General features: G+C 39.5%; 1 protein-coding gene across 6 annotated transcripts in view; it reads right to left on the reverse strand.

The window, feature by feature from the left end:
- The window catches only part of MACROD2 (mono-ADP ribosylhydrolase 2), an 861,715-nt gene that overhangs the window by 280,427 nt on the left and 559,010 nt on the right, over positions 1–22,278 (reverse strand). For all 6 annotated transcript variants that reach the window (XM_066316515.1, XM_066316514.1, XM_066316518.1 and 3 more), the window contains exon 7: positions 6,943–6,973. In XM_066316515.1, the coding sequence (XP_066172612.1) occupies positions 6,943–6,973 (31 nt within the window). The remainder of the gene's footprint in view (positions 1–6,942; positions 6,974–22,278) is intronic.

Here is a 22,278-nt window from a genome sequence, read left to right on the forward strand (position 1 = left end):
GTGTGGTACGACTAAGATTACGTACAAGACCAGTTATGCCACAGTGCACAGGTAAATGAAATCACTGCTAAGTGCTAAGATGTGGGAAGGCATGGAAAAGATATTACAATAATGACTATGTTTTTACAATGCACCTAATCATGAATATGGTTAAAAGACACCCACAACAACACGGTAGAATTCACTAATGCATTGTGTTCCAAGTGAAGTTTTAGAGACATGCTCTTTCCTAGGGCAAGGGGCAAGATTACATCAAAGAAAAAATCCAGATAGCAATAACTGGGCCTTTTACCAAGAAATATTTTATACTTCATGAATCATCTTAATGTAATGTCTCTAGGATGAGGTCCATGCAGCTTTATTTTCTTACTTCAATTCATTTCTTAACAAATTAGCTTTAAAGAGCTTTAGCTTTTCCGGAGTGTAAAGGCACAGAACAAACACATCAGATTATCCTGTTGCTATCAGCCAAGAAGATTTAGAGAAAAGAATTAAATGATTCTGTTGGTATACAAGAACACAGAGTTTTAACTTTCATCGTGGTAATTGAGACGTTCCTAATTCTTTTAACAGAAAACCACAAATATGAAAACAAATAATATATCTGACCAGCTGAAGCCCTGTTTACGATTTCTGCAATATGCTTCCTGAATACCAGAGAACTTTTCCAGCCTGTTTATGCTTTACAGGGTAGTTACCTGACAAAAAAACCCCAATACTACCAAAAGTGAAAAGGAGAAGGGGAAAAGTGCCCAAAGCTCAACATGTTTTTGGTGCCTTTGGAGTTGTTTTCCTCAGCAGCCTGGAGATACCTACAGAGCTCACTGCAAAAGCAACATAAGCCATGTTAGGAGATTCAAGATGGAAAATAGTATAAATAAAAACAAAACCCAATTGTTTCTGGCATAGTAGAACCCAGGCAGTGAGGTTAAAGAGAGTGGGCAGCTGTAAGATTCAAAGGTGCAATAATGTAATCATACATATATCTAATATAAATATGGCTGAAATGTAAATATATATTTTATATATATATATAAATACAATTTAAGAAGGAAATAGTGACTACATAGGCTTTTATTTCTTCCTAAAGAAAGGAGTAGAACTTCCTAAAGAAAAGAAGGAGCATGAAAAAGACTAAAAGAGAAGCCATAAGGCTATTGACTATTCATTGAACAGTCCAAGCTTTCAAAGTGAAATTTTTAAGGACAGTCACTAAACGCCATTTGAACGAAGGACAGGACTTGTCCTCTAGTGTTCAGGGGAAATGCTGCAAATTGTACCAGTCAGCAAGACCTTCAGAACAGATAAAATTCTAGATAGTCAAACTACATTATCCATAAAAAGCTAATTTCCACTGAAAAAGAGAGCTTATTAAGTCTCTAGTCTGGAATCAAGTTCGAGCTTCTCCTCGCTAAATACATCCCATGAATGTTAATTTTAGACTGCTGAGAGCTCATCAATTTACACTTCCCTGTAATAATTTTTTTAGTATTTAAATTATGGGAAGACACCAATTAGTATCATGGACACCACAGTGTCTGAAATAAGAACACTGTTAAATAATGCATGTAACAAATTTTTATACAAGTAGTAATTAGATTTCTAGGATTACTTGAATATTATAATAGCAATAGCAATTTCATAGCTGTTACCATTATTTTTAATAATAATCTATTTAACTGGTGATCAGACCCAAAAGAAGTGTTAAAGAATGAGTTCTCATATATCTTCATTTTTGCAAACATATTACATTATGCCAGTTACAGAGCAAATAACAAAATGCAATTAACTCTCAATGAGTTACAAGAAAGGTCTGTTAAAACAACACAGCATCAAAAAAGTTGCTGTGGTCTGAGTTGAGGGATGAGGAGCTGCTGATCAAATTTAAAAATCACCTCAGTTATGAAAAATCTTCTTAATAGGAACTTTTCTTATGTGGCCTATCGGATTGGGATTTTTTTTATCACAAAGAATTGATATGATAATATCCATTTTCCTGGATAACTTCAACTGACATCACAATATCCAAATCCTGATGATCACAATAAGCATCAGGCCTTTTTAATGGTGACAGGAGCTCAAAGCACCAGACTGGAGATAAATACAAAACACTTATTACACATTTGTGTGTAGTAGCTCTGAAAAATTTACAGCTAACTCCTTCCTTGGGAAGGTGACAGTGCAAGCCTTATTAGAATTGCTCATTACAGAAACATCTATCCCAGAAATGAAATGCCAACAGAAAAATGAGGGGAAAAAAAAAAAACCCACCACAGATGAGAAAGATGGAAATAGATGGCCTCAACCTTTAACCCCGTGTCAGGAATTTATTCTGCCTTTGGAAACATTTGGTTTAGTCTTCTGACTCAGATTTTCCGAGGGCTTTCATAATCCTTCAGCAGAACACCTGTTGGTTAATCCCTTGTTATAATCCTTGGCTCACCTCAAGGGGAGAAGAGCTGCTGGATTTGCTCCCAGCCCGCTGTGGCAGGAGGAATCACTCTCTGGAGCCTGAGCAGGACAGACTGGGGCTCAGGACAGTGCTGACACAAGACCCAAGGAAGGACCTCTTCCCCAAAATCTAAAGAGGATCTAAGGACCTCTTCCCCCTAAATCTAAATCATTTTTCTGTGCTCCCTCCCTGCATCGTCCCTTGAGAGCAGATTATGTGCTTTTATTTCCTACTCACACAGCCTTGTTTATTCTACTTTTATTTTCTCTTCCCTTTAGCAACACAGAGCAAATAAAACCATGCAATGTTTTGCCATAACCAGGCCAAAAGCTACAAGTGAGCCTCGGTGGCCTGATTCTACAAGCGCTGAGATTTACTCCAATGTAATAAAGATGTTTAAAAATGTGGTGAAACTGTGCATTTCCACCACCTAAATCACCACAGACCTTCTGCACTTTCGTGGCATTTTGGTCTTTTTCTCCCTGTGTTTTTAAAATTAATGCAAGTATAAATTCATAGGACAACTAAGAGCTTCCTCAATCTTTCTTCTCAGTAAGGATAGAGGACATAATTTTCTTGAAACCAAGCTAAGGAACACCACACAGCTATACTGATGTAGAGATATAAATACACACCAATTGGAGAATTCAGAATTTCATCTTTCTCCCTCTACTTTATTTCTTCTTCTTTTTTTTTTTCTTCCCTCTCCCTTAAGTTTAAAATAACATTTAAATGCTGGTTTCTGTTGTCTAAGAGCAGCTTAGGTTGCCAGCACCTCCAAACAAAGCCAAACCCTATAAAACTGTAAAGAAACAGTAAGGAGGTAACACACAGGTGTGCAGGGACCACAACATCTTCAATTCCTTCCACATGTAGCTTTTCCTACAATCATCTTCCAACATATTTGTGGCTAAGATGAAAAAAAATCTTTGAAAAAAATTTCAAAAAATGACAAAATTTGATGAAAAAATTACCACAACTTGCGGAGAGCTTCTTAACGAGGTGCTCTTCCAGAAAATCTGCTAAAGAAAGTGGCATTTCCATCTTCTGGAGGTGCCTCAGACATAATAAGACAGTAATTAAGGGGAAATTTGGCATATAAATGGTGATCCACTGGTAGAACACAAAAACCTGACACGCTACAGCCTAAAACAGCACTTTGTACCCTCTGAACTAGAGATCTGTCTCTAGACTTTTTCCATCCCTCTTTTTATATATATATTTTTTCTTCCAGACAGAAAGTAAAATTGCTTTAAAAAGGAAAAAGAGCCAAAATGTAAGAAAATTCCTAAAAAAAAATCGAACTGGCCTGGCTTATGTTTGTGTGTTACTCAACAGCTGCTGAGGATGTGTGTAGCTTGATATCCCAACACCTCCCTAATACCATGGGAGGGATGTAAATCCTCAGTCCTCCTCCCAAAACAGTTTTATTTGGGAAACTTCATGCTCTTGCTATAAATAAAAGCATTTATTGCAACAGAAGAGAGTAACCCAGGGATCCATGGGGATATAATCCTTCACAACATTTGCTTTCTTATTTTTATTATTATTTTTCTTTATTATTATTATTATTAAGAACTGATTAGAAGTTTTTAAGCTTAATAGAGGTGACAGGGATCTCTCAGGAAAATAGATTAGGGATTTGGGATCTCATAGAGATTTATTTTTTCCCAGAGTTGCCTGTAGGCAGACTCTCACTTGATTTTTAGTCCTTACAAACATTTAGCATTGGTTGCCTTCTGTGTCATTTTTCAAAGACGGAATCCCTCATTCGAATCAAAGTTCTAAATCAAAGTGGATTTGTTGCCAGCATTCTTTACACAGGAGCACATGAATATCAAAGTTTGGACTGCTGGCACACCAAATGGCCTCCTCAAGGCTGTAAATTGTTCCAGCTGAAACCTCCACAGATGGGTGGGGATGGAGCAGCAGGAAAGTGTTTGGGGAGCAGGGCAGAATTTTCCTCTATCCAACACTCTTCCCATGAAAACCGATCTGCCCTTGGCCAAGACCTCAGAAAAAGCCTTGCCTGCTTGTTTCTTCCCAGATTGCCTTTTAATGGGAGTAAAAGAGTGCTCTGCAGTGATGAGAACAAGAATGGGCTGCTCCCCAGAGAAGTGTGAACACTCTGTCCTAATGACAAGAGTGAAGGTGAGCAATCCATACATCTACAAGAGTCTGGGGCAGAACTCAATCCACATTCTCAAACTGGATCTTGCAAATTTCTGTACTTCAATTTGTAGGAGAAACTGGGTCCTCAGCCAGGGGCTTCTGAAGGGGAAGAATTTGTTTGTATGGATCCAAGATGAGAAAAACAACAAGTGTGTTCCTTTTCTATAATGGTTTGGGGTTTTTTTGGACAGTCCAGTGTTACATGCACAGCACAAAAATACCCTGAGATCACCTTGGCCACCAGACACAAGGCTGATCCACTTTTTGAACCACTGCCTTTATCTGAAGGAATTTGCATGGATAAAGGGGAAAATCCCAACAAACCCCAAAAGAATAAAGCAGAGTTTTGTGGGGTTTGTGTGTGTTTTACACTGCAAACACGTCACCACCCACAGTGTCATTTTAGCAATGCAACTGCTACCAAACATTCTTGAAAACACTGACACCTGAAGCCAGATGCAGGGCTGCCTCTCTCCTGCCTCTGTTACTCTCAGGAAGTGCATATAAAAGTTGGGAAAGAAGGGAAGGATTTTTTTTTTAATTGAGGAATAAAAAGTATTTTTTAAAATGTAAACAGTACAATCAATAGAGGTTGTATTCCTCCCCTACAAAAAAACCCCAAAAAGTAGCCTCAGAAAACCAGACCATCTTAGCACAAATGCAACAGTGAAAACAACAAAAAGCATCTGCCATAGTGTTTCTGAAATGTCACAGCTACCTTTGAGAAAAACATCGAAAACCTCACATAAACTCAAGATTCCTATCAGAGATCCTTCCCAACTTTCTCTGCTGGCTTCAGGGAACCACATCTCTCACCTGCTGTGACTTTTAACTAGGCCAATTCTAAACTAAAGTGAACTATCATTATTATTATTTGTACTTCCCACTTACTAGTAGTTCCCATAAGTTTACAGCATGTCTTGCTTGATTTTCTAAAATAATAACAAAAATGTGTGTATGTAAAAGATCAAGATTTAAGCCAATGGGTCAAGGACTAAATTGCAAAACTTGCCTTCAACAGGAGCACCAAAACTGAGAGATGAGGCAGAAATTTATCTGAAATCAGATTTATATTCAGCCAATTCTAGTGCTCCTGGAAATGGCATCTGCATGTTCTTCTGCAACAATGGAAGTGTAGTTCAAGTAGAAGGGAATACAGCACCCAAACTGAACTGGATTTTACCTTCTGAGCCTATTTCAGATTTACAATCATCAAAAAAAATTTAATAAGAGGTCCTTGAAAAAGAAGGAACAAGCATAAATATTTCTGCCTTCTTTTCTCCCCTCCTGAATTTGAACTAATCAGTCAAAGCTAAAATTATCTTATCCAACAATTACTATATGTTATGACATAAGTCATACTACGTTGTTACACGATAATGGCTTTTTTAAAAAATTTTTTGTTGTTTGGCATAAAATCATTGAATAGTTTGGGTTGGAAGCGACCTTGAAGATCATCTGGTTCCCATCCCCTTGGAACACCTTTCTCTAAGACCAAGTTGCTCAAAAATCCCATCCAACCTGGCCTTCAACAGTTCAAGAGATGGAGCACCCACCAGTTTCTTTAAAACACCCTCATTTTAAAACCTTTAAATCATGTGATTAATCAAACCTACAATCATTTATTGGATCTAAATGGAAGAAAAAACAGCAAAGGTTATTTTTTAAGGAAATAAAACCCTCCCCTTTGTAGTCTGCATGTTTTCTCAAATTCCTCTTTCTTTTTTTCCTGAATATTGAACTGCTTGTTTTTTTCCTTCTCCAAATATCATGCTCACTTCTTTCACAATGCCACCCAAAAAGCCAGCTGACTGTTAGTGAAGGATTACCTTATGATTACAACAAAACAAGAGACTCACAACAACAGTTTCCTTCCAGCTCCTTCAGGCCATGTAAATTTGCATGTAAATTAATAAACTAAAATGGTAGAAGCAAAACTAAAAGGAACTAAGATAATTGCCTGTTGCTCTAGAAAGTTGGCTAGCCTTTTTTTTTTTTTTTTTTTTTTTTGCGCCAGTCTTGGACATCGTGGCATCTTTATTTTTTTACCTCTAGACAGAAAATTTTTCCAGACCCCTATTTTCTCCTGTTTAAGAGTTCCTGCAGAAGTGTAATCACAGTTGCAGGTCTTGGCTCACAGGGCTCTAAGGGTTATGCTAAGGGCTGCACAACAGAATCCCACATCCCAGCATCCAGTCACAGCCAAGGGCTTTGGGTCTCTGCTGTTTAACACAGTATAAATCCATCGGTGGGACACCTGATATGAAACATTGCTGCTTGAAAAACCAAGAATAAGTGACATTGAAGGTGTGCCTTACCGTAAATTCCGGTCGAAATACAGGGAAAGGCCTGTAAAACAAATAAAAGAGGGGGAAAAAAATCAGTGGGAGTTCTGTTTAGCATACTTTTTTATCAAAACCAAAAGCGTTTTTCAACACCCAGAGATTATATACTGTAGCATTCACTGATACAGCAGTCAAATCACAGGCATTCTCATGTCACTGTATGAAACATATTCCATATGTTTTCCTTGCTGCCACATTAATAAAGCTGCATTCTTTCCCACATCTTGAGCTGTAAGCAACACTTGAACACAGATTCATTCTTAAAACTGCCTTTTGAGCTCAAATTTAATGCTATAAGCTAAAAATTAACACCATAAGCTATTACAGTAGCGCAAAAATAAATAAATAAATAAAAATCATAGCATCTGGGTAGAGTTAGACAATGTTTCTTCATCAGTAAAATAAGCTTGACCAGCTTAGACTGTGTTATGCTTCTTTGCCATGGCCTCATTCACTGTAATCTCCTTTTTTGACTCAGTTCTTAACCTCAGTTCTTTCAGACCTGTGGTTTATGGTGTGACCCAACAGAGCTGTAATGCTACAAGCCAAAGGTTTGCAAACTGCTGCAGGGGGAGGAACTGAAAAGATGCTGGTGAAAAGAAAGAGTACATTTTTGGGGCAGCTTGGACATCAAGGAATATACATCATGCAACAAGAAACATTACAGACACTGCGCCAGCACGAACAATAATTTGCATTTCTGCTAAGCTGTGTTGTCTCGAGATTTGCATTTCTGTGAGCCAGAGTCAGTTCTCCACCAGTAAAAAAAAAAAAAAAAAAAACAACCCACAAAGCTGTCGTTTCACAGGAGAGGCAATTTCCTTCGTGTTCAGCTGATATGTGATATCACCCTTGCCTCCCACCTCTGGACTGACAGCAGACACAGCTCAAAGGTATGAGAGCACCTGGGACCAAAGTCTCAAATATCCACCCCGAGGCTCCCTCCAGATCCCCCAGCAATGAGTCATCATACAAAAAAAAAAAGAAATTCTTCTTTACTTAATCGCACAGGAAAACATTATTCAAAGCTAATGCTTGCTTTATATTTAACCAGGGAATTAATTAGGGAATGGTGATTAAGAAAGGAGAGGTCTAATGGAAAGAATACATCCTCCCCTCCGAAAATACTTAACTAAAATAAAGTGGAGGAGAATTATAGTCTCATTCCTTCTCATAGCCACTACAACTTACATCCTGAAAAGTACTTAGCTTTGTAGTTTGTACCCAATAAATCACAAGGATCAGCTCTTTAAAGAAATGAAGAATAGAGTAGAAAAAAGAAAAAAACAACCACCATATGGTTACAGAGCTCAGGCTGAAGTGGCAACAGATACTTCAGCAATCAGAGAAAAGCATAAAGGATGATTCTGCCCAGTTTAGAAAAAGATCTTAAAATTCACCACTGCAGCAGTTCTATGTGTTAAGAGGTAATTGCTCCAAACAAGTGTTTTGTTTTCTATTCTTTGCAGAATTTGAGTAACAGCATGGGACTTAGACACTCATTTGCCTCAGAAAATGAGTAACAGAGTATTTATTCATGGTTGCTTCTCTTACTGTTCCCTCAACCAGGTAAGGGGAAACAGCCCTGCAGCACCTCCAAAACTCCATCAGCCCCGTGGCTTCTTGGGGAACACGGTGCCTATGGGACCTATAACTTCAGATCCCCTCGTGCAGGAGTTCAGGACTTGTGTACAGTTAACCAATATGACTGAGCAGAAGCCATTTAATACACTGAGCTGCATTCATACATTTTACGTCTACTGTTTATGTGATCACATATTTTTTGATCGGAGCTTCTATCTTGTCAGGAAATATGACTGGTTACAGGTTATTGCTTCGCAGGCCTCTTTTACCTAGTTCTTGCATTCTTGCTATTTTGTTTCTTCGGCTCCTCTTATTTTGGTATTATTTATGCCTCAGTAACCCTGATGAATTCCAAAGGGTTTAACAAGAATAACTACAAGCTTGTAGTTATTCTTATTTTTTTGTATGATGACTCATTTTGTATGATGACTACATGATGGCCTGAGTTGTTCAGATACTCTGCGACACCCAGGTGTGACAAAGCCACCCTCACCCTGGGGACCTTGGGCTCAGCAGCTCTGCAGCCCTGGCACTCCCCCCAGGTCACTGCAGATCCATCAGTGCTGCAAAGCAAAGGGCTCTGAGGGAGATCACAGATCCTGGGGGCTGTAAAGACCTCTAAGATCACCCAGCCCACCCATTAAATGAAACTCCTTAAAGCCCTGACAGGGACTTTGATGGGATTTCGAAGCCTGGCTGCTGCACCGTGGGACAGGCTCAGCACAGGCTGCCAACATCTGGCACCACAGCTGTGTGCTGGGATCCAAGCACCCGAGGGCTCCAAGGGAATAAGCTTCCTTCTCATCTTCGCTGAGAGAAAGAAGATGAGAACTGCATTTCCAGTGCTGCATGGCAGCCACTTGTCAAACCTGCTCATCTCCATTCACAGAATAACGTGCTCTGAGGCGGCTCGGCGAGCTCTGGCTGGAAATTGGGGTGTTGTGTGTGTTTCTGAGCACTTCAGAAATTACTGGGTAGGCACAATCATTACCTTGCTTTCAGTTTCTGTCATGCAGCCGAAACGTATCTGGGAATGGAGCTACAAGACTGTGCAGAATCCCATCAAGTCCCTTTGGAACGTGGGCCTGTGCCACGACTCAGATGAGCTCTGCCCTCTCCCTCGCTCAGAGATGATCACAGCACATAACCAGCAGATGTAATTCCGTAAAATGTGACAGTGCTTTTATTCATTCAAGAAAGACCCGTGCCCGGGATCACATATCAGCCGTGCCTCCTCCTGGCTCCTAGGGAGACAATTTAGTCTAGATGCCAGGTTGAAATTACTGGCAGAGCAGTAATGGGGAATTCACAGCATGGATATCAACACACTACAATATTTGGCTTATGGACAAAAGATGTTAAGGTTTCTAACCTTTTCTGTGCATAATTAATAACTTAATTATGTATCTGATTTCAATTAAAAAAAAAAAGATCCATTTCACAGTAGGTACGATTCTTTCCTATTTCCACAATAAAAATGTTTCTCATCTTAATTTGCTGCTGGTAGCCACTGTTTATTTATGAACCTTTAATTTCTTTGCTACCAAAATAGCAATCTTGCTTTATCTGGGGACTAACAAGAAATGCTACCCTGATAGCACTCAAAATAGACACAACTCTGAAGTTAAACACAAGAAACAAAGGCAGGAGCCTCCTAGTACTCCTGTGCTTTTGCAATCATCTGGTGAAAGAGGCCAAATTAAATCAGTTCTGTGAATACTGCAAGACTGAAATTGATTTAATTCCTGTAGGAGAGGATGTGGGCGCTCAGCCTCCGGTTCTTTTTAATCCAATGTGTCTTTACCCAGGCTACAGCAGCAGTGCTAATTAGGATGAAATGTAATGCAGCTTTATGAGGAACATTTACAATAGTCACCATGTGGAGGCCAAGTTGGACTCCAAGATATTTCAGAAAGAAGGACCGGGGTATTTAAATACTTAAGGGCTTATCTACATCAAGGGGTTCTGGTTCACACTGAGCTGCAATGTATTAACTGTTAAAGCATGAGATGAATACAATTGCCAAGTCTACACGACCAGATGCCTCCCACTGCAGCCACAGCTCCCGACTGCTGACACAGAGCAAGGACTTGCTTCAAATTAAGTGCTTGGCATTCTGAAGTGTCATTTCTGCCACCACCAAGCCATATATATATGCAAGGCTAGCACTTTTCTTCCAGCATGTAACACAGCAGACAAAAATAATACCAAACACAAATCCTTCTCTGATTTCACTGCATCATTTTCTGAAGAGAACTAACTCTCCTGCTCGAGAGCCATTCCTTCATGCACCATGCCTCAGTGATATTCCTGTCCACCAGCCAAAGCTCCTAAAAAGCTTGTGCACCTCAGATGCTTTCCAAAACAACATGCTGTATAAAAACACTGAACTTCAAAAAAACACAATAAAACTATAAACTTTAGGGACTATTGTACGTCTTCTGCTGCACAAACTATTCACAAGGCACCGATATACATATTTAAGATCAGTAACATCAAACACTCAGAGAAGTTTTTCCTGCTGTTACTAGATCAAACCTATAAACCAAATAATTTTATAAACCACTAACTGTAATACTATCCTTTATACCTTTTAAAATCCTTGTACTGCTATCTGGAAGAAAAATAAATTAAAATCTTAGAAATATATTTTCCAGCATCTCTCCTGAAATTAATTCCCTTTTGGTCATTATTCTGAACCACAACTTAGCAAACAACGGACTTTGGAAGTCACTATCGTTCAGAGAAAATTCTCCATTCATAAACAGAGAATTCCAATATAATTCCCTATCCTGAAAGTGAAGATGGGAAAAAAAAAAAAAAAAAAAAAAAAAAAGGGGAACAATTGAATATGACCAGCTAAGCTTTCATTACAGATAATACTAGCATGTTTGTTATGTCTTGAAAAAATATTAAAAAAGGCAATTATCATCTCAAAAATAACCAATGTCTTGAACACAGCAGGTCACATGCAAGCCTTTAGGCATTTGTACAAGCTCATCCCTCATTCCAACACTGGAAGGGTCTCCCCATCAGAGGGAAACACTGGGCACCCAAATGCCAAAAATGTTGGAGGCCATTTTTTGGAAGAAACATAAAACACTTCACAAGCCTAAAAGTTTACACACCAGCTATGGGGAGGGTCTCAAAGGATGCTGACAGCTGACAAAGTGCTGGTCAAGCAAGTACAGCTGAAGCTGAGATTCAAACCACAAAGGTTGAGGTTTTCTTTGTTTACCCGAGAGAGCAGTCACTGAGAGAGGCCACTCAAGAGGTTAAAATGGCAAAAACAGTATCTTTAAAATGTCCTGTCAACTGAACTAAACACATCAGGTGGCTGCAGAAGAGCATCATCCTTTGATGACCTGTTTGCTGCGTGGCAATATTCTCATTGTTAAATTATGTGTCTCAGTTTATACAACAAATGACAATTTTTTTTTTTTTTATTGAATTAATCAAAAACCTCAACCAAACGCTGTTCATTCAACAATGAGTGTGGTGAAAAAATACTGAGGAATGACTACTAAGAATTAAAAATTCTTTTTAGCATCTGTGTATTCTAACTTGACAAGGAATTTAAGATAGACTTTTGAAGACATTGAAACCAGATGCTACAACCTACACAGGGCAATAGAGCACTGTAATATGGAGCATTGTAATATTGAATTAAATCAAGATGAACCTTTAATTATTTGACAAATCTCACCGAATTTTTAATTTTAAATTTTTCAAATTCAGAATCTTTTAGTAATTAAAAGTCATAGCTCAATTAACTGCATGGATAAAGCTCTGGACTGAACTTAGGTCAAATAATTTGATTTCTCCACATATAAACTTTGTTGTGGGGTGAGGCTTGCCTGTTTTTTTAATCCCTAAACTATTTGAATATCTGATTAAAATGAAAAACTTACAGGGGGCATACAAATAAACAGTTTGGAAGGTATTTTAAAAATCATCATGCGTTTATATTTAGAAATACTGAGAAATGAAACCCAACTGCTCAAAGCAGGGCCACCTAAAGCTGGTCACCAAGGACCATGGCCAGTGAAGGCTGGAAAGCTGAGTCACTAATGAAGAGCTTTAATAGCACTGGCCCCAGAGTCAGCCCCTGGGGTACAAAACTAGTGCCTGGCTCCAGCTGGACTTTGTGCCACTGACCACCACCCTGTAAATCCCAGCAGCTCAGCCAGTTTTTAGTCCACCTTCTGCACAGTTAAAAAAAAAAGAAAAAAAAAAAAAAAAAAAAAAAAGAAAAAAAAAAAACAAAACACCACAGAAATACAATAATTTGGCTTATAAGACAGCATTTGCCTAGGATGTTTAGAAGCCATTGCAGTTGAAATGCCAATTAAAGCAGCAAAAATGCAGATGATAAGGAAAGAATAAAACATCAAATGCAAATTTAGAACAGCTTTTATTCATTTTTTCTTTCTATACTACCCTGTGCCAAAGCAGGCTTGAAATGAATGACAAACTGATTTTGAACCACATCAGTGATGTGCTTTCAGCCCCAGTAGAGAACAGCTATGAGTTTCCTTCATGCTGAAGAGCAAGAAATTAAAAATCCTTCTTCCTTTTTCAAGAACAGAAAGGAACATTCAACCACACGCCTCGCATTGCATCAGCCTCATGGTGCTAGAGAGCAGTTTCTAGGTTTGCCTCTAGAGTCCCCGAACTCTCAACATCTCATTACTTTGAGAAGAAGAGCTTGAAGATGTGAATTACTACACAGGAACAATGCAGATTACTTCTATTTATTCCTTACTACTTTTTTTTTTTTTTTTAATGAAAGTTATGGATTATTTTCTGAAGAGTAATAACACTCTTTAATCATATTAACTTAAAAACAACTATTTGTGTTAAGGGATTCCATTCCTTCAGCCCAACAGGGCACCTTCACAGCAGGCTTTGGGCATGTCTTTCTGTCTTGGGTTGAAAATGCAAGATGTATTCTCTTTCTCGTCTGTTGAAACCAGTTGAAGAGGTGTTTTTCTTTATCTCATAACTCTGGGGGGAGTGTGCAGGTGCCCTCTGTTAAGGGGAAGCTGTTCAAACCAGGTGGGGCAGCGTTTCTTTATCCCTTCCAGGACCCATCCTCCCTGCAGGGGATATCTGCTGTTCATGGGCCAGCCAGGCTCACTGCAGGGCTGATACAATTCCATCATCCCATTGGGAGATGCTCCACCCAGGGGAGGAGCCCAGCATTCCTACCTGGATAAATCCTGACATTCAGAACAGCAGGACAGCCTGTTTGCGCTGGATCCCCAGAGGGAGACTGGACCCATCTCACCACCACTGGACCCTTCTACAGGATCATCTCTGCTCCGTCAGAACCACATCTGTCACTGCAGGAGGACTTAACTGGACTGCTCCCAACACCCTGACCAACAGGGTGTCAGGTCGTGTTCTGACTCTGTCAGTGTTTTTTTCTTTTTTTTTTTATTAATTTAATTTTTTTGTACTAGTATATTTTTCATAATCCTAGTAAAGAACTGATATTCCCATATCGTTGCCTGAGAGCCCCTTAATTTCAAAATGATAATAATTTGGAGGGAGGGGGTTTACATTCCCCATTCCAAGGAAAGCTCTGGCTTTCCCTGGCAGATGCATGTGTTTCCATACTGAGACACTTCTTCACTGGCATGTTTCTAACCACAGGATCCTGTGGTATTCACAAACCTCATCTTATGTCTGTATTGCTAAGAGGAAAGCTGGAATCCAGTTTCATCTCTGCTTGCCCATTTCCAGGCTGGACTTCTGGCCTGAGGTTTTCTCTACAGTTAATAAAGAGGGTAATTCAGCTGTTTCAGGTCAAATGAATGGCTCTCGTGGGGAACTGTTGACTACAGAGCCAAGTTAGATACCCAGGCTAAATTTAGGTGGAACAAATCCTTCCCTCAGAGCAGGAAATCATCTGTAGTCGCCAGAAAGACTCAGGAACTCTCTCTCTCTCATGAGTCCTCACCACAGGAATATTATTGCATTGGTTCAATATAAAATTACTTTTAATGAAAAACGTTGAGCCAGACTTCTCCAGCTTCATGATACAAGCATGGACTTCCAAGGCCAGCAAATCCATTCTGTTTCTCCAAAGAGTGGAGAACAGAGAACACAGAACCCTCCGTTTGGTGCACTGGCTCCACATCCAGGGGCACACAGCTGTGAGAATCAGGTCTGCTAGACTCAGTGCAGGCTCCTGGCAGCCCAGGGAGATTTCCACCCCAGGAAATGCCAGTGCTGAGCCATACATGGTGCTCAGACAGGCATTGCAAGCCTGGCCCAAACCCACACAGGTTGGTAGGAGACGACACACTGAATGCAGAATCAGCATTTCCAGCATCCAGGTCATTACTTACTAGCAAGTTCTTAATGAGCTCAATTTTAGTGCCATTCAAATTAATATTGTGCCACATCTACAGATCAATAGTAGCTCTACATTTATAATATTTTCAAATGAAAAGAAAAAAGAATATGACACCACAAGATTATATATTGATATAAAAGGTTTAGGAAGGAGATACTCAGCAACAAAAGTATTTACTGACCACAGTGACAACTACTTCGTCCTTAACACTAGTTCAGTCTGTTCTTTACTGCTTCATCTCGACCAACATACTCAAGGAAATACTGCTGCACCTTTACTTCTGAGCCAAGCTTGCAAGAAAAAGTTATCAAATGACATTAATATAGTAGTGAGCTCATACTCTGACAAACAAGAATAATGAGGCAAATTAAGGGCAGATGGATATTGAAGCTTTCCTCTAAACGTCCTTAATTTTGAAGGTTTTAGACATACTGTCTTCTGAACCTCAGTGCAATTTGAGTTTTTTACTATTTGTGATATTTATAGCTTCCATTTATATAGAGTAATATGTAATTTTAATGCAGGCCTAATAGTTCCAACTGCCATTGACACAGATTGTAAAGTGAAAAAGAGAGGATACCTTGGTGAGTGAGATGCTATTTTATATCACTCCTGCCACCCCAACTGCTGCAACACAGTGGGTTAATGCCATATTTAGATTCCAATCTTGTCAACACATCAAAGATCCTCCCAGGTGAAGAGGAGCAGGGCTGTGCAATTGATCTCCCCCGACCTGTAACATCTGTGTCACTCTGGTCCAGGGTGAGCGACTGCAGTGCATGTTTCTCTTTGAGAGAGGTAAGAGAGACGCCTTGAAAAAGTACATGATGATGAAAGGTACGAGGCAGGCATAGACCTTGGAAAATGTCAAGGGAGATCACAGTCAAAGCTGCCTTCTTTATCCAGAATAAATAACAGCAGTTGTGGATTATGCGGCTGTAATTCTGTGGAGGAGGTCTGGGAGCATAAATCAAGCTAAAGACAACTTGAGACTCTTTTCAAAGACCAAGGAGGTTATTCGTATTTTTAGCTTATATTCTACTCCTCCCAGGCACAATCCCTGCAGGTATTTCTATGGCTATTGTGAGTCCCCTCAGAGCAGTGGTTTTACCCTCCCTATTTATTATCTGCTCTCACCCCACACCACGGTTTTTTCCTTTCCTTCCTTCTGCACTCTCCTCCCTGATCACAGACTGCTGCCATCCACCCCATTCCAAATTCACTGCTTCCATTATCACTTCCCTTGCAGCTGGGGCACATCTGCTCTCAGATCCACTTAACAATTTTTCCCAAGGCTTTGCCTTGCTCTCAGCATTGCTGGAATGCCTGTGCAAGGAAGGCAGCAGCTACAGGAATCTCACCACCATCTGTGGCTTGATTCTGAGCCATTGCAGGCAGCAAGAAACCCTCAGCTTCAACTGCAACCCAAATCCTATTATCATTGATTTTCCCTTTTCAAATTTCTGTTGAACGACACAAATAAACAAGTTAAACCGCATCAGTATTACCAAAACCAGGTCAGCAGCTCTGGATGCCTCATTTCTGGCACACTGGGTTTGGTTCTGAGAACAACACACCTGCTGCCTGAAAGAAGGCTCTGGAAAAATCAGTGGGAATGTGTTCAACAGAGCACTCAGGAAATGAGGAGTCCTGAAGAGAGGCCAACCCAAGTTTGCGGGTTCTGACACATTTCCTCACTCTGAGTAACCCCAGCAGTGTTTCTTACCAAGTTGAACGAATCTGCATAACGCTTTCCTTGGCATCAGTAAATGTGTCAAGATTTGTCTCAATAAAACTTCAATGTCAATGAAAGAAAGGCCGTCACACATATGGGAAAAGTAGGAAGAAAAAAAAGAACCCAAATCTGAAAAAATATGTCTATTTTCTCTAAATTCCTTCAGCTTTCATTCTCTTACAGACATTTATTCCTCCTCTCGAGAGGTGTTGCTGCAAAAATACAAGGTTAACAATTTTAAATGGAACTGCGACTTTAATTTTCTATGTCCTCCTGTTTAATATATTGATCCAGACAGGGTTGGGGTTTTTTTAATTCAAGTAGCATAATGGCTTGTCAAGTTCTTCCTGCTTTCAAATGTTCTGTATGGAAATAACTGGTATGTATATTTTTAAAACGGCATAAACAGCAGAAGTGAATAACAGGCATAAAGATTTCTCTCTCTTTTTAAATACGTGTTTCCCAAATGAAGAAAACTGCGCAGAGCAATCAAAATGAAAAACAAAAATAGAGCTATCAGTTTGATTTCCCTGTCTTTTCTGGTTGAGTTACCCCCAGATGCCTTTTTCATTAAAAAAAAAAAAAAAAAAAAAAGGCATATTGAAATCTCTCTCTGCTCTTGCTTTCCTTTTTTTTTTTTTTTTTTTTTTTTTTAAGGAAAGACAGACATGAAAAGGTCTAAACCAGAGAAACATTATTATTCAAGAAACATTATAAGGGATAACCACTTGCATTACTAATATTTATCATTCATGCAAACTATTTAGCATGAGAGACAAAAGCAGATTATATATATATGTGTCTACAGCTATGTGTATGCTGAAGAAATACCAGCTCTGGAGAACAAATATAGCACACAGAAAAAAGGAAAAACCAACAAAAACCAGTCAATACCAAAAAAAACTCCAAAGTGGAGAGGAAAATGAAGGAAGTGAAGAACTTGTACCTGAGAATGGTAAAGGTTTAGCATGGTTAGACGGTTTTACAGTTTCTTGTTTTCAAATGCCTTGAGGATAATTAAGAATTAACTGAAAGGTTCAGTGCCACGGTAAAGACTGTATAAAAGCAAAGAGGGGAATGTTGGTAGAGTATTAAAACCCCAGTTCTTTTTTCCTGTCTTTTCTCCAAGCACCCATTGATTTCAGCAGGTGTTGTCCACATGTAGTGACTCCACAACGGGGCTCTAATTGCTTCTTCTCAGACTGACTTGAAGGTATTAACATGCATAAATTTCCATTTGTGCTCACGGGATGTGCGTGGCCAACGCCACTTGTGATTATCCCAGAGTCTGTTCCCCTGGTTCTTCTACTTTTAAGATTGACTCCGACAGAACGCTCCTGTCTTGCATTAAAATACAGTTATGAAATTCATAACTAAACAGTACTTTAAACCATATTGTTTAATCTATGACTTTTCCTCTGACAAGTGTGAAAACGTGTGCAATGTGACAGAAGGTTTGCTATAGTAATTGCATGTTGTGATCGAAGGAGAGAGTAACAACCACGGAAATAACTGTCTTGCTGAAATTGCTGCAGAAGGTAAGTTGCTCCTGTACAGTTTAAACTCTTGCACCATCTGTTTTCACAGTCCTTTAAATGTTTCTTCAGCTAGTTAAGGGATTTGATTGTTGTTCCTGTAGGCACTGCCACATTTTCTCTGACCTTTTGCACGTTGTACTTGGGAAAGCTTCTCTCCATCCCTTTCTGCCCTTCCTCCCCTCAAACCCTACTCACTGGGACTCATTCATCCACTGCCCACATCTGACAGACCTCCCACTCATGTTTTCTAAATTCTTCCCACGTTAGCTAGAAAAAAGGAGATTACATATGGACAAAATGTGTAGGTCCCTTTGTGTATCCAGTAGATGGAGACACAGTGTTTATTTCCCTAAAAGTTGACATTAATAAACATCAGTTCAAGGCTCGAGTAATATTCAAAAATTATTATTATTATAGTCAAGAATTACCTAGTTGTGAAAAAAGAAATATATCTGAATAATCACATTGTAGAGTTGAATTACAATGCTAAATCACTTGCAGTATAGCACTAAGTAACACTACATTAAACTTGACAGATCATCAAGACTAATTCTATATATTAAAAAAAACCAAACAGCTGAAGTTAAAATAAAAATGAACAACAAACAAACACATTTAATGCATTGTCCCCTTTACACACCAGCAAAGCTCTACAACAAAATAACCAACACAACAAAATTGCTATTGTAAGGTGGCACAAAGTGAACATTATGTTACAACAACAATGTTGTAGTTACAACAACTAAGGTTCCTTCAACCCAAATCTCCAGGTGAACAAAAAAAAAAAAAAAAAAAAAAAAAAAAAAAAAATAATAGGGGGGGTATATCAGATGAAACCAATGTGTTGCAAATTAAAAATGAATAAAAGGAGATTCTTCTTCACATAAAATAGTGGACGCCACAGAACTGAGAAAAGCTTATGGGAGTTGAAAATCAATAATATGAATTCACCTACAAAAAAAGCTGATGAGCAATTTAAAGCACAGAGATAAAAGCTGTGGATCAGAAAGTCCCTAAGTGATGAAAAGCCAGGGCTAGGAAAGTGTTCTGACAGCTGCCATTAAATGCTTACCCCATCCCCACACTCCTCATTGAGCATCAGCTTTTGGCCCAACCAAAGGCAGGGCACCAAGACACACATTTGGGCTGACCCAGCATGGCCCTTCACATATTCCTCAGCAAACTTTCTGCATGACTATCGAGAAAATTATGAACAAGTCGGCAAAAAGCGCAATTTCTGAGGTTTCTGTAAGCTAAAATCTGTGAAAACAAAAGAGTTGCATCGGAACAGCAACTGCCAAAACAGCAAATGAGCACAGGCCTCCTCTGGCTGACCAAGGCAAGGTCTTGGAGAGCAAGTCTTCCATCCCATTTGCTCCTGCAGATTTCCTTTTGAGCAAAGGACACTTTTGTACGTACAGATGTAAAGCAAGCAGTAGAGTGCTCTTGTTTCTTTGTGGCATGAACAAGAAACGTGTATCACACCAGCCAATGCTAACCCTAAAAGGGACTGCAGAGCCTCCTTGTCCTTGCTGGATTTTGCTGCAGCCACCAGGCAGCGTTCTCACTTCCCTTGTGAAGCCACAATCCCTCTGGTCTCCTTTGTTTCTCCCCAATGTGCTGCTTCAGGAGATTTTCACAAAGACCTCATCACTGCTCAATGAACAGCTCTCTGAATCCAAAACATAAAACACTACATTGCCCTATCTTCATGACAAAAGAAGGTGTGTTTCATGCTCACCTTTCTTAAACATTTTGAATACAACAATTTTAATAATGTTTAAAATACTTGAAAAATCTCTACTCCTGCTATATCTTTTTTTTTTTTTTTTTTTTTTTTTTTCCTGGTAACTCACTGCTCCATCTGAGAGCATTATTCTCATTATAGAGCCCCCCAAGAAACATATCATCTTAAGAGTTGAGCATTTGATTTAAAATTTCCAGACAGAACCATTTTCAAGAAGTCATCCAAAATCACTTTCAGAAAATTCCTCCCCAAGGAGTTACAACTAATTAAGAGTCCACACACGGGTTAGTCATTTACATGATTCCATTGTGGATTCTGCAATTTTTATCTAAAGTCTTTGAAGTCTATATATAATGTCAGTCATTCTGAGCCATCAGCAAATTACAATCCTCTTTACTGTGCTGCTGGAAACACTGTTAAATATATGGAGCAAAACTGGTCCTGACACTGCTCCCCCTAATACTGCTGTTAACCTCTTCCATTGAGAGAACAGCTTTTTTTTATTCTTTGTATTAAATTCTAATTTGCTAATTGATTTTTAATCCGTCCAAAGGCTATCGATTTCTCCATCCCATGAATCCTTTTTTCGGGCTATTATTCAGTCAATAAACAATGCTGCTTATTTTCCAAAAATACCCAGCAAGGAGGGAGGCTGCCACTGCAGCACAAGCCTTCATGGTTTGCTTGGTGCCAGGAAAAAAAGTAGGAGACTCTCTCTAGAGCATCCAGACAAGAGAGTCAAGACTTTGATCCCTGGTTCAGTAAAAAGGGGGGACACACTGCTGAGGACAGATGGGCAGAGCTGGGCAAAACCAGCATTTCTAAGGGCAAGAAGCAGCAAACAGAAAGCAGGGAGGCCAATCCATGTGACTTTTCAGCCAAGTCTTAAGCCATTCTAATAATAAAGCAGGGAAATAGCCTCAACATTACATGTTATTGAGCAGTGGACCCTGACCTTTCTCAGCCCACACACCACAAGCAACATCAGCCCTTTGCCTTCCCTGGCACACGGAACCTGTGACAGCAACTCCGGCTCCAGCTCGCCCAGGAGAGCTCTGGCCACAGGACAAAGGGCACTGCTAAAGGTTTGGGCTTTTCTTCTTAAGAAGACATCATTTTATTTTAAACATGTAGTGACAGTAAGCACCCCTCATAAAAATAGCAGCACATTGACTAATGATGAATCAAAACGCTGTGGTTTTAGCTGTACACGGAATATATTTGGGATGATTTGGCTGATGACCAACATACTACTACAAGCAGAGCACAAAGCTGTCTCATTTCTCTCCTTCAAAATATTCCTTCAAACCTGCTGTCCAAAAAACTTGACAAATTGTAAGCTGGTGTTTCACTTCATCAAGTCCTAACAGCTAACACTATCTCTTCAGTGGGCTCCTGGTCCTTAGACAACCATCTTAAATATACCAGCAATAAAAAAGCATAAGCTATGACTGATTTGATCTCTTCAGCTGCTGGGATCAGTCCAGACAACCCACAAATTCTTTATGAACTAAAAAAGCAGAAAATTAAAATACACAGATTAAGCTGAACCAACTTTAATGCACTTCAGGATTTTGGCTACCACTTCAACTATAATTAACACTGACACTAATTTGTTTTACCATATTAGAAACAGCATGGCCATAAGTCTGGCGTAATGGTACGGAATAAAAAGTGGCCAACCCCATAACGGGACTCGGAGAAAAATCTGTATGTGATGTGGCAAAAACGGTAGTCCTTTCTCCTCAAGCCCTGAGAGTTCCATCACTCCAAGTAGTGCAGGACACCTGTAGTGGATTTTTGTGAGGACTGGAAGGAAAACCATGTGCTGATGGAGGATAGAAGGGGAAAGGCACTGAGGATACGAGTTTTACTCTCAAGAGCATCTCAAAGATCAAAGTTTCAGAGAGCATTTGACTGGAAGTGCAGACACTGTAAATCATAAATTTATCAGGATTTTAATGCAGAAACTCCAAGGACATGCAAGTAGCAAACCTACTTCATAAAATACTAACACTTTCTGCTCACGAAACAGCTTTCCTCACTACGTGCAGCTGGGGGGATAAATAAGAGTAGGAGGGAAAAAGAAATTTAAATATGAGGGTGGTGAGGCCCTGGAAAAGGCTTACTAGAGAAGCTGTGGATGCCCCATCCCTGGAAGTGTTCAAGGCTGGACAGGACCCAGGATAATGTAAGGTGTCCTTGCCCAGAGGGGACTAGGAATAAGATGATTTTTGATGTCTCTTCCAACCCAAACCATTCGGTAATTCTGTGATTTCTTGACTGCTTTACTTTGTTCTCAAGAAATGAATTAAATCCAAAAGGCAATGGCCCAAACCAG

Source organism: Sylvia atricapilla, chromosome 3 (assembly GCF_009819655.1).
Source record: "Sylvia atricapilla isolate bSylAtr1 chromosome 3, bSylAtr1.pri, whole genome shotgun sequence".
Classification (NCBI taxonomy): Eukaryota; Metazoa; Chordata; class Aves; order Passeriformes; family Sylviidae; genus Sylvia; species Sylvia atricapilla.